We start from the raw sequence: 15,631 nt of genomic DNA on the forward strand, positions 1-15,631 counted from the left end.
TCTCCTCTTCCTCATTTCATCCTCATAACACACCTGTGAGGTAGGTTAGGCTTCCAAATGGAGGAAGATATTAGTTCAAATGTATATTAGTTCAAATGTGTACTTCAGCCACAAACTGGCCAGGTAGCCTTAGGCTTGCCAGTCAGTTGCAGCCTCAGTTTCCTGTATAATAATGGGCACAGCAAAATTCCACAGCATTCTTGTCAGAATGTTAAAAACCGTAAGAGCAGAAGAAGAGCCCTGCTAGATCAGACCAGTGGTCCAGCTAGTCCAGCAAGCAGTTTCACACACACACACACACACACACACATATTAACCTCTGTTCACAGGAGACCCTCAGAATCCCTTGTTCATCCTGTCTTTCCTCCCTTTATCAGCCCCACTCTGTGTGAATCACCAGAGCTTAAAGGACAACAATTTCCTCCTAGACTTCTTCCAACCACTCAAGCCTCAAAGATAGAGGTGTTATTAGGAGACATGTTGGGCCTAACTCCTTATAGCTTTGATGTTTGAAGAGGATGTGCAATAATGGATGGTATTAATGGGTTCCTATTACTGCCTTCCCTTTTTGACGAGCTTATCAAATTCAAGGCTGAGGTAACATTTGAACCCATGATTTCCTGGTTGCTGCTCAGCTTCTTTTAGCCAGGGTATTTCTCACTAAACTCACAAACATGTTCTCTTCATCTACAGGATTTATTGCTGGAGTTTTCACACTCTGTGGGAAGGGAAGGTGCCTATTAACAAAGGAATCCAAATTGAATGCTGTTTGTTATTTAACTGAGGTTCCCCCTCCCCCTCTTTGCACTGTGCTTCTGTTTAACTCAGAGAGATTCTCCCCTTGCAAATCAGAAATGCCCCTGGCGATGGCTTTGACCTGCTGGCGGTTTTTGACAATCACCACTTTTTTGTCATCCAGTAAAACTCATCAACAGGGACCTCTTTCCATCTGGAAGAATATAAAAGCAGCACAAGAAGTTGGGCCGTTTCTTGTGTTTGTAGGAAGAGCAGGAGTTGGAAAACAAAGATTTTCTGCTTGGAATCCATCTGCCAGCTGGCCCTCACTTGATCTTCAGTTCTGGATTTCGGGGACTAGAAAGAAAGATTATGGATCAAAACTCTGTAGGCCCAAAAGAAAGGACAGAAAAAGTTGTCTGGATAGTTCCGCCTGAAGGTGCGGCGGAACAGCCTGGATGGAGAGAGTGGCGAGAGGGCAGAGAACAACTGGTCAAAGACCAGCAATGGGAATCCCAATGGCAGGAGTTCCTGGGGGGACTGGAGTCCCCTCACACAGGGTGGGGCAAGGAACCCAGCCCTTGGGAGGATGCCAAGGCTTTCTTGTCCTCCTTTGAGCAAGTGGCCCAAGCCTGCCAGTGGCCCAGGGAAGAGTGGGTGGCCCGGCTCTTGCCAGCACTGAATGGAGAATCTCAGCGGGCTTTTGGCAGCCTGGAGGCCAGAGACAGGGAGGATTATGGGAAAGTGAAGGTGGCCATCTTGCGTGGGGAAGCCAATCGCATGGAAATGCTGCGCCAGGACTTCCGGCAGTTCCGCTCCCAGGAGATGGAAGACCCACGCCAGATTTACAGTCGGCTGCAGGAGCTTTGCTGCCAGTGGCTGAGGCCAGAGAGGCACTCGAAGGAGCAGATCCTGGAGCTGCTGATCCTGGAGCAATTCCTGGCCATCCTGCCACTGGAGCTGCAGAGCTGGATCAGGGCCAAGGGTCCGGAGAATTGCACCCAAGCCACAGCCTTCGTGGAGGATTTCCTACTGAGCCAGCAAGGGGGACCCACAACGAGGAAATGGCAGGTGAGATTTCAGTATTTGACTGCCAGTGAGTCTAACAAGATGTAATTTGTAGAATGAGTTGTTGGATCAAGTGCAGTTGTCTGTTTAAAAGACAGATAAAATTGGTTTACCTAGAAAACCTGCTACCTCCTTGACCAGCTTAACTGTCTCCACCTGTTGAGGTTGTTCCATATAAGAGATCCATTCTTGAAAGTGCTCAGGCTCATGCTTTTGTGAGTCTCCAGACGAGGAAATTCTGCACATATGGTGCGTCTGTACGGAATAAGCATCTAAAAGAAACTGTGGTGTAGTGGTCAAAGTGCTGGACTAGCATGTAGAAGACCCAAATTTGAATCCACACTCTGCTATGGGAGCTTACTAGGTGACCTAGAGCAAGTCATTCTTTCACAGCCTAACCTACCTTACAGGGGTGTTTTGTGGATAAAATGGTGGAGGGGAGACAACACTGGAAGCCATTTTGGGTCTTCATTGTGGAGAAGGGAGAGATGAGAAACCAAATATCTAAATAAATGCCCTATTGGGTTTATTAGGTATCTTCCAATTAAATATGGGGGAAGTTGCTTCTTTTATTAACAGCGATTTCAGAAACAAACTGCTTATTCTGATTCCTATTCTCATTTTCTGAGTAAGCCTTGGACAGTTACAGTGCAATCCTATGTATATTTACTCATTAAGTAAGTACCGCTATGTTCAGTGGGGTTCATTCCTTGGTAAATTTGCATAGGATTTCATGCTTAACCTGACACTAGACTTGTAAGGTAGGCTTAGGGTTGCTAACTGGCCTGGAAAAAAACCCTTGCTGCTGCTGCTGACAACAACAACAACAACAACAATATTCAATTTATATACTGCCCTTCAGGATGACTTAACACCCACTCAGAGCGGTTTACAAAGTATGCTATCATTATCTCCACAACAAACACCCTGTGAGATGGGTGGGGTTGAGAGAGCTCCTAGAAGTTGTGACTAACCAAACATCACCCAGAGGGCTTCAAGTGGAGGAGTGGGGAATCAAACCTGGTTTTCCAGATTAGAGTCCCGCATTCTTAACCAATACACCAAACTGTTAGTAAGATAACTTGGCCTATCTAACTTTCTATTTTAACGGAGAGCCACTGGGTCTGATCGACAAGTGCGCAACTATCATTGCTCTCTTTTATTTTTGACAGAGACCTGCGGCATTAGCAGTGAGTCAAAAATCCATAGACACTCCATCCTGTGTATTCACTGAGGGTCACACTGCACCTGTTGGAATTCTGCCTGCTGCATCCCTCTTTAAAACTAAGAAGCTGCAGTGGGGGGAAAAATTGACAAACCTCAGCCAGCCTTGTGAGAACCAGGAAGCTGTTAAGAACTTTCTTTCAAACATTTCTTCACTTAGAGCCAGAAAGGGATACGATTTGAGTAAGGAAAGTGTTAAGGGAATTTTTATAATTTTAAGGTTTTACTCGCTTTTTCTAGGTAAAAGATAAGTAAAACAAAAGGGTGTTTAGAGTTACAACAGGATAGCATCCAAAATGCTTGGACATTATGGCTTTGATGTGCCAGCATGATCAAATTACGGATGTAACCCTCTTAAAGATAACAAGGGGTGCCAGATGGGTGTTAAGTGTCACCCTTTTGATCTGTAAGATCTGCTAACTTTTTAGAAATTACTGACTTAGGCTTGTTCGTCTTTTGTAAACTAGGCTGCATTTGTAAACAATTTTCTGATGACTTTGTTTGTAAGAAGGTATACCAATGGGTGATTTCTTTGTAAGATAAACACTTTGTCAAATCTGTCTGGAGTGCATCAGTTTGAGTCTTTTCTCCAATGAACTTTCCCCCCCTTGTTTTTGCCATAACTTGCTGCCTTGGTTTATTTGAGATCTCCTGTCTTGGAAAGGGAATTCCCACTATTGGGATATGGGTTTTCCCCTCAGAGAAAGCATCTTTGACCCATATTAATAGCGCTCCCAACCTCCTCCTGAGCAAAATTAAATGGGAGTCTCATGAAACCTTGAAAGAAAATAGACAATACTAACTGTGATGGACCAAGGGTCTGATTCAGTATAAGGCAGCTTCATGCGTTGCCCCTCCTCATTACTTCTCTCAATCCCATTTTCTGTTTGATGAGCTCTAAGCATAAACTGAGCTGCTTTGGAAGGACACTCTAAAACATCTGATTCATGAAAGCCTATGCCGGAAGAGGCTTTGTTAGTATTTAAGGTGCTACTTAAGGTGGCCAATTCTGGCTTGGCAAATAGCTAGAGATTTGCGGGCAGTGCCTGTGCAGGGAGAAATTTGGGGAGGAATTTCACTTAGAATCTGTGGTCCACCCTGCAAAGCTGCCATTGTCTCCAGAGGAATTGTAGATCAGTTGTAATTCTGGGAGAACTCCAGGCCCCAGCTGGAAGATGGCAACCCTACTGGATTCCTGTTTAATTTTATTGCTGTGACCTAATACAGGGACTCCTCTCAGAGCCAAGCTACAATGTAGCTGTAATGGAGCTGCAGCTGTAATGCAGCTGTAATGGAGAGCCAAGCTGTAAAACCAGGACTCCTACATTTCCCATCAAAACATGAGGTAAGCTGACAAGCGTCCAACCTGTGTAAGGCGTCACTTGTAGCTTGGCTCTCAGCTAGACTATTTTTTTTTTCAGGTGGTCCACCAAGATGCAGAAGAGGCCCTCTTGGATCCTGCTGAGACACAGAGCAACAAGGAAGTTGAGCAGGTGGAGATCAGTTTGCCAGGTAAAAGATCCCCTGCCTCGTTCAATCCTCCAAGTCAGTGTTTGAGGGACAGTTCCCATGTAAAAGCCAAGGCTCTTCTTCAGGGGTGATGAAATATGGGTTATATAAATCTTTCATGTCTTGGCTTCATCTTCTAGGTAGTCTATTGTGTGATTGACTTCTTAGTAAACAGATGGGGGAGCAGGGCAGGCTGCAAATCAGTTGTCTGCCTTTTTGAAAAAAGCTTCAATTTTGAGTTTTAAACATTGGTAAAGATTGTGTCTGTGGTGGTCTGGACCAGTGAAAACCAGAGCAAATGTTTAAGTCAGGGTTGCTTATGGGATGCCAGCAATCCCTGCTGCTGTTGTATCTGAAGTACTGAGCTCTGTCTAAGGAAGGTAATATGAAAGATCTCCATCTGAAACCCTGGAGACCCACTGCCACTCTGAGTAGATAGTGCTGACTTTGATGGACCAATGATCTGATTCAATGTAAGGCACCTTCATGCATGTCCATGTGTGTTCAGTGCTCCACTTAGCCCAGCATCCTGTTTCCAGCATTGGGCAGCTCCCAGCAAGCCCACAGGAGTCCTGAAAATGGATGCCTGCCTCTGTTGGTGACCCCACTAACTGGTATTCTGAGGTATTATTACCACCTCTGAACATGCAAGTTCCATGTAGCCCTCATGATAAATAGCCATTGATCAACTGGTTCCCCATGGATACGTCTTAAAAAACTACCTGTGCTCTCACCCATCACCATATCCTGCAGTACTGAATTTGACAACTGGGTGTTGTGTCAAGATGTACTCTTTGGGACGTTTTGTCTGACCTCAGCCTGTTCATCAATTTCATTGGGCGCCCCCAAGTTCTAGAGCAGTGTTTCTGACTAAATTAAACCTTCATATCCCAAGGAACCCAGACCTATGAAAATGTTTACAGGCCAGAAAAAGTTGATGGCGGGGAACACAATTCAATTAGTCTTCGACCAGCTGCTCCTTGAAGACTGCCAATGAGGGAGAACACACCACATCCGTAGGCAGCCAATTCCACTGCTGAATTACTCTTAACATGAAGAAGTTATTCCTAAAAATAAGAAACAAACACAGACACAATACAACTAAATATAACCTTGATAACTACAATATTTAGAGGGATATTTGGAATTAATTGCAGCATTCCTGATTATTTATTTATTCTTCCATGATTAATTGTGAAATCCCTGAAGATGTCCAGAGGAACTGTTCTAGTGTTTTGGGAGAGGAAGGAAAATGTTTTTTCTTTCCCCATCTCATGTATAATTTTATAAACCTCTTATCATGCTCTAACTTTGTCATCTTTATTTTTTGTAAACAGAAAATCTTCCAAGTGTTCTTTCCCTATTGGGAAGGTGCTCCGAATCTGGCCATTTGGTTTCCCATTTTCTGCGCCTTTTGGAATTCTGTGAATAACTTTATGGAGAGGAAGTTTAATCTGTTTTTAAGAACTGTATGCAGGATTCTGAATACAGCCACACACTAGAATTGGCATAGGGGTGGTAGATAAACACCTAGCTTCTTTAAATGAAATCAAGTCCTCAGGATGAGATGAATTGCATCTTAGGGTACTAAAGGAAATCACTGATGTAATTGCAGAGCCTCTGTTTATCACCTTTGAGAGTTCTTGGAGAACAGGTGAGGTGCCAGAAGATAGGAGGTGGGCAGATGTTTTCTTATCTTCACGAAGGGAAAAAAGGAGGATCCCGGTAACTGATGACCTGTCAGCTTGACGTCCGTACATGGAAAGGTTTTAGAACAAATCATCAAACAGCCAGACCTTAAGCATTTAGAAAAGATGGCTGTGATTACTAAGAGCCAACATAGATTCCTCAAGAACCAGTAATATCAACCTAACCTTATTTCTTTTTTTGAGTTACTATTTGTTGGATCAGGGGAATGCTGTGGACATAGTTTATCTTGATTATCAGTTAGGCTTTTAATAAGGTTCCAAATCATATTTTTGTTGACAAGTTGGTAAAATGTTGTCTGGATCCTGTTACTGTAAGGGGGATTTGTAACTGGTTGACAGATTGTACCCTAAGAGTGCTTCTAAATGGTTCCTTATCCTCATCTTCTTGGAGAGGTGACAAGCGGAGTGCCTCCAGGATTTGTCCTGGGCCCTTTGTTGTTCAACATCTTTATAAATAACTTGGATGAAGGAATTGGGGAGATGCTCATTAAATCTGCAGATGATCCTAAATTGGGAGGGGTTATAAACACAATAGAAGACAGAATCAGGATTCAAGGTGATCTTGACAGGCTGGAAAACTGGGCTAAAACTAACAAAATGAATTTCAGCAGAGATAAATGTAAAGTTCTGCACTTAGATAGAAAAAAATCAAAGACATAATTATAGGATGGGGAGGCTTCTCTTGGCAGTAGTACATATTTAAAGTATCAAGGGGCCTTAGTAGATCTGAAAGAGTTGGCAGTGTGATATGGCAGCTAAAAAGGCAAATGTGATTATGGGCTGTATCAACAGAAGTGTAGTGTTTTCGGATCACACAGAGTTATGGTATCACTTTACTCTGCTGTGCTTAGACCTCACTTGGAATATTGTGTTCAGTTTTGGGTACCACAGTTTGAGAAAGATGTTGATAAACTAGAACATGTCCAAAGGAGGGCAACAAAGATAGTGAGAGTTTGGAGACCAAGCCTTATGAGGAAAGGTTGAAAAAGCTGGGTATGTTTAGCCTGGAGAGAAGACAACTGAGAGGTGATATGCTAGCCATCTTCGAGTATTTGAAATGTTTCCACATAAAGGATGGAGTGGAGTTGTTTTCTGTTGCCCCAGAATCAACAGGTTAAAATTAAAGCAAAAGAGATTTTGGCTAAACATTAAGAAGAACTTCCTGACCGTTAGAGCAGCCCCTCAGTGGAACAGACTTCCTTGGCAGGTGGTTCCTCTGGACCTATGGAGCCCAGATCTTCCTGCCATAAACTTGAAGGGCAGGTAGACCTGGCCTCCATCCTCTTAGAGGCCAGGCCAATGGGGTGGGGGGGAGTGGGGAATGAACTTCCCAGGGCACACTCCCTGATGGTGCAGCACACTCCTGTGTGCCACGGTAGGATGATTATGGTCCAAAGAAGGGCCAAATTGTCCCACTGCAGGGTGCAGGAGCAGGGCACTTTCTCCCCCTCGCCCAGCAACACTCCTGGGTTCCACAGCTGCCTGATTCGGCCTGAATGGGAGCTGAATCAGGCAGCTGCTAGGTGCAGGAATGCTCCAGGGCCCTTTCCGCCCCCACCTGGCAGTACTCCTGGGCTCCGCTGCGGCCTGAATTGGGGCCGAATCAAGCGGCTGTGGAGCGCTCTAGGGCTCTTTTTGCCCCCCCCCACAGCACTCCTGGGCTCCACGGTGGCCAGAATCAGGCCAGGATAGGTCAGTGGATGGAATGGCCCACCGGCCTGCCAAGCCCTCCACAGCCCAGTGGGCCAAGGAGGCCACAGGAGGGATGGGTCCGCCTCCCAGCCCTTCCTCACTGCGATTGGCTGGCCTGCTGCCCTTCCTCAGCCCAGATTGAGGCACTGGGGAGGGGGCGATGCCAGGCCTGGCCACCCAGCCCTCCACTCAACTGGATCGGGGCACGGCAGAGGCAGCAATGCCTTGTCCACCTGCCCTGCTCTTTCTAGAGCCTGTTGTATTTTTTCCCCATGACAGGATTTGTTGCTAGTAAGATAATACTTACATTTTATTTCGAGTTATTTGAACTCTGTTTCAGACCTTTACTTTTTTTCAGATTTCTGCAATCCAAGCTCTACTGCTATATTTTATTGGATGTCCCATGGTGTTGATTGCATTTAACCTACAGTATATAAGCTGCTTTAAGTCTCAGTGAGAAAGGCAGACAATGAATAACATTTTAAAAAACCGTTAAGCTTACTCAGGAACCTTTGAGGAGGGACTTTGTTGAACATTTTCTGCAAGTTCAAGTAGATAATATTTTCCATCTTGCTTTTAGCCACATATCTGTTAATATTTTTAAGAACAACAAAAAGTTGGTGAGGCAGGGCCTCCCTTCACAAAAGGCGCACTGATTCTTCCTCAGTACAGCTTACTCTTCTACAGGCTTAATTCTAATGTTAAGAACTGCTTCTGCCAGTCTACCCATAACAGACATTGGGCTAATTGGCCCAATGGACCCTCCTGGAATTATTTTTTTTAAAAAATGTGATACATTTGATGTTTCTGATAGAGAAGCCAGTTCTATGGGCACTGTGTTATTGTTAGGTGACTGACAATTTCAGCCTTCCTTACCAAACTGACGGAAGGAGGTACTGAGTCCTTTTCTAAAACCCCTCTTCTGTCCTTTCCAGGTAATGGAACACAGTGGTGCCATCACTCTAGTTCACTGCTTCCTCCTGAAGGACAGGAGAGGCCTGAAGCTGAGCAGATCAAGGTACGTGATGTCCTGTTGGGGCAGTTTTCAGTCTGCAAGGTGGGCACCACCTACCTGCCCATGATGAATTGCTGTCCCTATTTCTCCTTCAGGAGAGATTTGGGTGGAGGGTGTCCAACTGGAGGTGGGAGTTGAACTTGAGGCAAGTGCCCAAAAATGTTCCTATTGAAATTTGTGGCACATCAGAGGGTATGTTGGAATAATTGAAAAGAAGGTAAAGGCCATTTCTCTGCACAATTGCATAGAAATTGTGCCACCTCAGCATGTGTGACTTTCAAGCAGAACTGAACAGCTATTGCTTTTAGAAATCTGGCCCCAGTGGGCAGAATTGCTCCTGCCTAGAGCACCACTGGATTTGTTATTTGGGTTTGAATTCCTTACCTCTCCTGTGTTGGCTTTTGTTTAAAAATAGCAAGCAAATTACCAGCAATGTTTGTGGAGATGTTTCCAGGATCATCCACACTTATGGCAAATCTTTTAGAAAAGCTTTCCTGCCTGGTCGCTGACACTCACCATTAGCTATCAAGACACAAGATTTCTTTCTTTCTTTCTTTCTTTCTTTCTTTCTTTCTTTCTTTCTTTCTTTCTTTCTTTCTTTCTTTCTTTCTTTCTTTCTTTCTTTCTTTCTTTCTTTCTTTCTTTCTCTTGCTTGCTTGCTTGCTTGCTTGCTTGCTTGCTTGCTTGCTTGCTTGCTTGCTTGCTTGGTCTAAAGCAAATTGATCAAAGAATGCCATGAAAGTGAGTTTGCCCAAAACTGCATATTTAAGAATTTTGTGATGACTGGAATTGGAATTCTTTTTACTTTTAGAGATAAGAGGACATGATCTTGTGACTGCTTCTGTGCATTATTTCTCTTGCCAGGTGATGGGGGCATTTTGCTCTTCCCAGGCAGTAACAAACCTTGAGGAGATGAGCGCAACTTTCCACAGGGTGGAGAAGAGTCAAACACAGGATCACAACCAAAAGACCATGTTTTGGCAAGTTCTGCCAGAGACCAGTGGGGAAGTAGAATCTTTAGGTAAGGGTCTCTTCCACTGAGGTACGCTCTGTCCCATCTATTGAGTTGCCATATATAGAATCTGAAAGAGGAGATAGAGACGGATCCACTCTTTCAAATTCTGAACATATTTGATCTGAAACAAGACATATAAAAGTTGTAGTACATTGATGGAGATTATTGTTGATTGCTACCAAAATATGCACCAAATGCTGGGAAAGGTATAAAAAAAGATGGCTGTACAGGTATCTGATATGTCTTTATCTTGCCCATCCTCCAAGGAACTCAGAGCAACATACAAAATTCTCTCATGTTTTTTTCCCCTCCTGTGATGGAGGCGAAGCGGCAAGTGTGAATGGCCCAAGGTCAAACAGTGAGCTTTGTCAGAGTGGGGATTTGAACCTAGGTCTGTCAGATGCTGTTTTGGTACTCTAAGCACTACACCATATTAGCTCACAATAGGGCTGTGGGCCAGTTTATACTATCCTCTACTTCTTTTTCCAGGGAACTTACTTTCCCTTGGCCCCTTTCTCCTCAACTTCTCTGTCCTTTTTGGGCCTGGTATGCTACCTTTGCTTCCAGTACTACTAAATGTTACAACATTTTGCCCCTTTTCATAGTCTGAGATGTGTTGGTTACTGGCCATGCAAATCGGTCTGAGGTGAAGGTGGAATTGGCTACTGATGTCACAAAGGTGATTGACACAAAGGCTGCAGGTTTTTCAAACAGGTTAATTCCTTCCCAGATATGCGATTGGATATTATATGAACGCATTTTATGTTGTGCTTTTCTTACACTTTTGTACTGACCAACAACCGAAAGCTTATAATCCATGAGTTTTTTTAACCCACAAGCACCAATATTGATTCTTTGTTTTTCTCTCTGCACTCAAGAGGGCCTTTTGGTTCCCAGAGATGATCTCCCTTTCAACGTGCAGAAAGAGGAAGAGATATTGGTCCAGTTCCCAGAGGAAAGGAGGTCATTCCTAGGTCAAGGTTCAGGTAAGGGATGCATCAGAAGGCTAGAGTACGCGCACACACACACACACACACAGACAAGTTTCTTCTCACCCGGAAGTACTTTACATATAGATTCTTCTATTTCTCCCATGGCTAAAAGCAGCCAGGGCTTATTTCGAGGGGGAACACGCAGGGATGCAGTTCCGGCAGTTCCCCAAAGAGGTCACATCAGGTGGCCCCGCCCACCTGACTCTCAGACATTTTGGGCCTGTTTCAGCCTGGATTGGGGTCAAAATGGCCCGGATTGGGCCTCTGACGGGTGGTGTATCACTCTCCCACTCAACAGCGGCCAGGATTGGGTCCAAAACAGCCAGGATAGGTGATGTCAGGGGGTGTGGCATATGCAAATCAGTTATGCTAATGACACACTTCTAGTGATGTCAATGGGCGTGGCATATGCTAATGAGTTATGCTAATGAGTTCCTCCAGCTCTTTTTCTACAAAATGACCCCTGAAAGCAGCAAATTGAATTCTACAAAGACATGCTCATATATTCGTGTATTTCCATGCAAGTGCCAAGAAGTTGGAGAAGCTGGTTTTGAGATTCTTTTATTTAAAACATAAAGCAAGCTCCTAGCCCTTAGCATCTTTGAGATTCATTTATTTAGCCCGCATCTGATTCCCCCCCCCCTCCAATGCGCTACAATTTTTTAAAAAGTTTCATTCCTGGCAATAGTTTATAATCAAGGTACACACAGGGAAGACACTTTGGAATGGGTGGGAGAAGGAATGAGTATTTTGAAAACGGTGCTCAAAGTACAATCCTATAACAGAAAGGGATCTAGCAGTGCGCATGTAAAGTGCCATCAAGTTGCAGCCAATCTATGGTGATCCCATAGAGTTTTCAAGGCATGAGATGAACAGGGGTGGTTTGCCATTGCCTGCCTCTGCGTAGCGACCCTGGACTTCCTTGGCAATCTCCCATCCAAGTACTAACCACAACTAACTTTGTATTGTCGAAGGCTTTCACGGCCGGAGAACGATGGTTGTTGGGGGTTTTCCGGGCTGTATTGCCGTGGTCTTGGCATTGTAGTTCCTGACGTTTCGCCAGCAGCTGTGGCTGGCATCTTCAGAGGTATAGCACCAAAAGACAGAGATCTCTCAGTGTCACAGTGTGGAAAAGATGTAGGTCATTTGTATCTACTCAGGAGGGGTGGGGTTGAGCTGAGTCATTCTGTAAGAGTTTCCCAGGGTGTGGAATGCTAATGGCGGGAGGCTTCACTGTAACCTGAGGAGGTTCTTTTGCATATGGATTGGTGCTTGATGTGCTAATCTTCTCTGCAGGGCTATTGTCGGGTGTGGAGTGTTTTGTTGGCCTGGTGTTTTTCAGAACTGGAGCCCATGCTCTGTTCATTCTTAAGGTTTCTTCTTTCCTGTTGAAGTTTTGCTTATGCTTGTGAATTTCAATGGCTTCCCTGTGCAGTCTGACAAAGTAGTTGGAAGTGTTGTCCAGTGTTTTGGTGTCCTGGAATAAGATACTGTGCCCTGTTTGAGTTAGGCTATGTTCAGCCACTGCTGATTTTTCAGGCTGTCCAAGTCTGCAGTGTCTTTCATGTTCTTTTATTCTTGTCTGGATGCTACGCTTTGTGGTCCCGATGTAAACTTGTCCACAACAGTGTTGTCCTTTGATATATATGATTCATCCTGGGTTTGATTGCTCTTCCGAAGAGCAATCAAACCCAGGATGAATCAAACAACCAAGGAAAAACAGTCACCTACAGGAAAAGTGTTTTTGCCATATATCAAAGGTATTACTGATCAGATGGGAAAGCTTATGGAAAAGCATAACCTTCAAGCAGTATTCAGACCCACCCGAAAAATACAACAGATGCTACGATCAGCAAAAGACAGCAGAGACCCCCTCACCTCTGCAGGAGTATACCGTATACCCTGCAGCTGTGGACAAGTTTACATCGGGACCACAAAGCGTAGCATCCAGACAAGAATAAAAGAACATGAAAGACACTGCAGACTTGGACAGCCTGAAAAATCAGCAGTGGCTGAACATAGCCTAACTCAAACAGGGCACAGTATCTTATTCCAGGACACCAAAATACTGGACAACACTTCCAACTACTTTGTCAGACTGCACAGGGAAGCCATTGAAATTCACAAGCATAAGCAAAACTTCAACAGGAAAGAAGAAACCTTAAGAATGAACAGAGCATGGGCTCCAGTTCTGAAAAACACCAGGCCAACAAAACACTCCACACCCGACAATAGCCCTGCAGAGAAGATTAGCACATCAAGCACCAATCCATATGCAAAAGAACCTCCTCAGGTTACAGTGAAGCCTCCCGCCATTAGCATTCCACACCCTGGGAAACTCTTACAGAATGACTCAGCTCAACCCCACCCCTCCTGAGTAGATACAAATGACCTACATCTTTTCCACACTGTGACACTGAGAGATCTCTGTCTTTTGGTGCTATACCTCTGAAGATGCCAGCCACAGCTGCTGGCGAAACGTCAGGAACTACAATGCCAAGACCACGGCAATACAGCCCGGAAAACCCCCAACAACCATCACAACTAACTTTGCTTAGATTGTGACATCTGATGAGATCAAGTTAGCCTGATCAGAACCCGGCGATGTAGAAACAGACTTGGCACAATTAAGATCTTGCACAACATCTAGTGCCTTCCTCCCGATATATTACAGCACCCAGAAATTAGTTGTGCAATGTCTTGTGCAAGTGGAAACACAAGTGGGGGTATAATCGGTTTGTCTTAATGCAATGGCACTCACTCTGTAGCTCGTGCATTTGAAATTCCAATTGACCGGTTCCCTCTCTGCCTTCACACTCTCTACTTGGGTGAGAGATTGTCAAGGTGCCTGGAGGAGAGCAAACTGGGTGCAGAGGAAGGGGAGGAAAGGAGCACCCATTGTGGCCAAATTGCTCTTTTGTGGGAGGTTTTACTCTCCCTTCCCCTGTCCTCCTGAGAGCACCGAGGCTGTGGGAAAGGGTGGAGGATCTGGAGAGAATGGCACAAGACCTGCAGCTCAGGCAGGCTTGCAACTTACCCATCCTCCAGTAGTGGCTATTTCAAGGTGCAAGCCACCTACCAGGCATAAGCCCCACTGGGCAATCACCTTGCCCACTTTTCTGAAACATGGAGTGGGAGTCACATGGGGGAATGGTGCTCACAAGAGCCACAGGTGGCATGTCAAAGAGCCACGTGTGGCTTCTGAGCACTCAGCAGGCATCCCCGACTTAGCCTACATGGCTACGGCGCTCTTTCTTTTGTCTTTCTGCTTGCGCAGGAGCTCTAAGGCAAGCAGTTTTGTGGTAGATCCAACAGAAAGCCCAATTCCAGAAGAAGTGCAAAATTCTTCTCTCTTACTCTCATAGGTGATGGGAAAGAAAGTCAGTTGGAAGTGGGGGAGCCTTCTAGTGGACAAAATAAATCAGGGGACCCAGAGGTGACCAAAGTGGACATGCTGGTGACGGCTGAGTTTCACAAGGAAAGACGCGAGTCTAAATGGGAGCTGAGGAAGAAATCACTGCAGGGGCAAAATGAATCCCAGGACCTTTCGGAAGGTCTCAGTGCTGCGTGTGACCAAACCCACCCAGAGCACCCAAGGAAGGAAAAGCCGTTGTTCTCCAGGTATGGTCGAAGGTACCGCCTCTCATCAGGGCTTGTTACAGAACTCACCACCAGAGATGACCATGATGAATGCTCCACATCGGACAGCAGCTCAGACCTTGATGAACATCAGAGAAACTCTACAGGAGAGAAATCCTACAAATGCTCCAAGCACTGGGAGCATTTCCCCAAGGAAATTAATCTGATGAGACAACAGAGCAGGCATACAGGAGAGAAAAAGTATGATCTCCCCGAATGTGGGGAAAGCATCACTTCAAAGAGTTTAATGAGACATGTGAAAATTCACTGTAGGCAGAAAGCTTATAAGTGCCCCTTGTGTGGGAAATTCATCAAACGGAAGCCAGATTTGGACAGACATCTGAGAATCCATACAGGAGAGAAACCATTCAAATGCCCCGTATGTGGTAAAAGCTTCTCTCGGACAGATGACTTGAGCAAACATCAGAGCAGTCATGGAGGAAAGATCTCTTATGAATGCTCCCAGTGTGGGAAAACCTTCCGGCACCTGACCTTTATGCTTAAGCATCAGAAAATCCACAAAGGATATTAACAGCGGAGAGTATAGTTTTCATATCTTCTTGGGCACCAACAAATGGTCTTAATTTTCTGTCCACATGTACATTTTAGTTTTTCCTTCCTTTTGCGCCTTCTGATCAAACCAGAATTCTGTTGGGATAGGCACAAATTTTCACTAATGTTGTGGTGACCCATTCCCTCCTCCCCGTCCCCGTACAGTAACATTAAAGAGGAAATAATTCCTTTATTTCCAGTGGGATAGATCAAGATGAGTAGCTGCCTGTAGCAGTAGAAAAGAGCAAGAGTCCAGTAGCACCTATAAGACTAACAGAATTTGTGGTAGGGTATGAGCTTTCATGAGTCACAGCTCACTTCTTCAGGTACAGATTCAGAAGTGAACTGTGACTCACGAAAGCTCATACCCTACCACAAATTTTGTTAGTCTTATAGTTGCTACTGGACTCTTGCTGTTTAATTCCAGTGAGTCCCTGTGTCTGAACTGGGTACTGTTAATTACTTTCCCAATAAAAAGTAT

At 44.8% G+C, this 15,631-nt stretch overlaps 1 protein-coding gene across 1 annotated transcript; it reads left to right on the top strand.

The window, feature by feature from the left end:
• The first annotated feature begins 1,107 nt into the window (after positions 1 to 1,107).
• On the top strand, positions 1,108 to 15,130 carry LOC129327783 (zinc finger protein 397-like). Its single transcript, XM_054976537.1, has 6 exons — positions 1,108 to 1,806; positions 4,449 to 4,539; positions 8,873 to 8,955; positions 9,817 to 9,973; positions 10,846 to 10,953; positions 14,325 to 15,130. Exons 1-6 carry the CDS (start codon positions 1,108 to 1,110, stop codon positions 15,128 to 15,130), a joined length of 1,944 nt encoding a protein of 647 aa, XP_054832512.1.
• The last annotated feature ends 501 nt before the right edge of the window (positions 15,131 to 15,631 follow it).

This window comes from Eublepharis macularius, chromosome 4 (genome assembly GCF_028583425.1).
Source record: "Eublepharis macularius isolate TG4126 chromosome 4, MPM_Emac_v1.0, whole genome shotgun sequence".
Taxonomy (NCBI): Eukaryota; Metazoa; Chordata; class Lepidosauria; order Squamata; family Eublepharidae; genus Eublepharis; species Eublepharis macularius.

Coding starts and splice junctions, on each gene's coding strand:
- LOC129327783 (XM_054976537.1), top strand. CDS start 1,108: ATGGATCAAAACTCTGTAGGCCCAAAAGAAAGGACAGAAAAAGTTGTC. Junction 1,807..4,448: donor CCACAACGAGGAAATGGCAG/GTGAGATTTCAG, acceptor TTTTTTTTTCAG/GTGGTCCACCAAGATGCAGA. Junction 8,956..9,816: donor CTGAAGCTGAGCAGATCAAG/GTACGTGATGTC, acceptor TTCTCTTGCCAG/GTGATGGGGGCATTTTGCTC.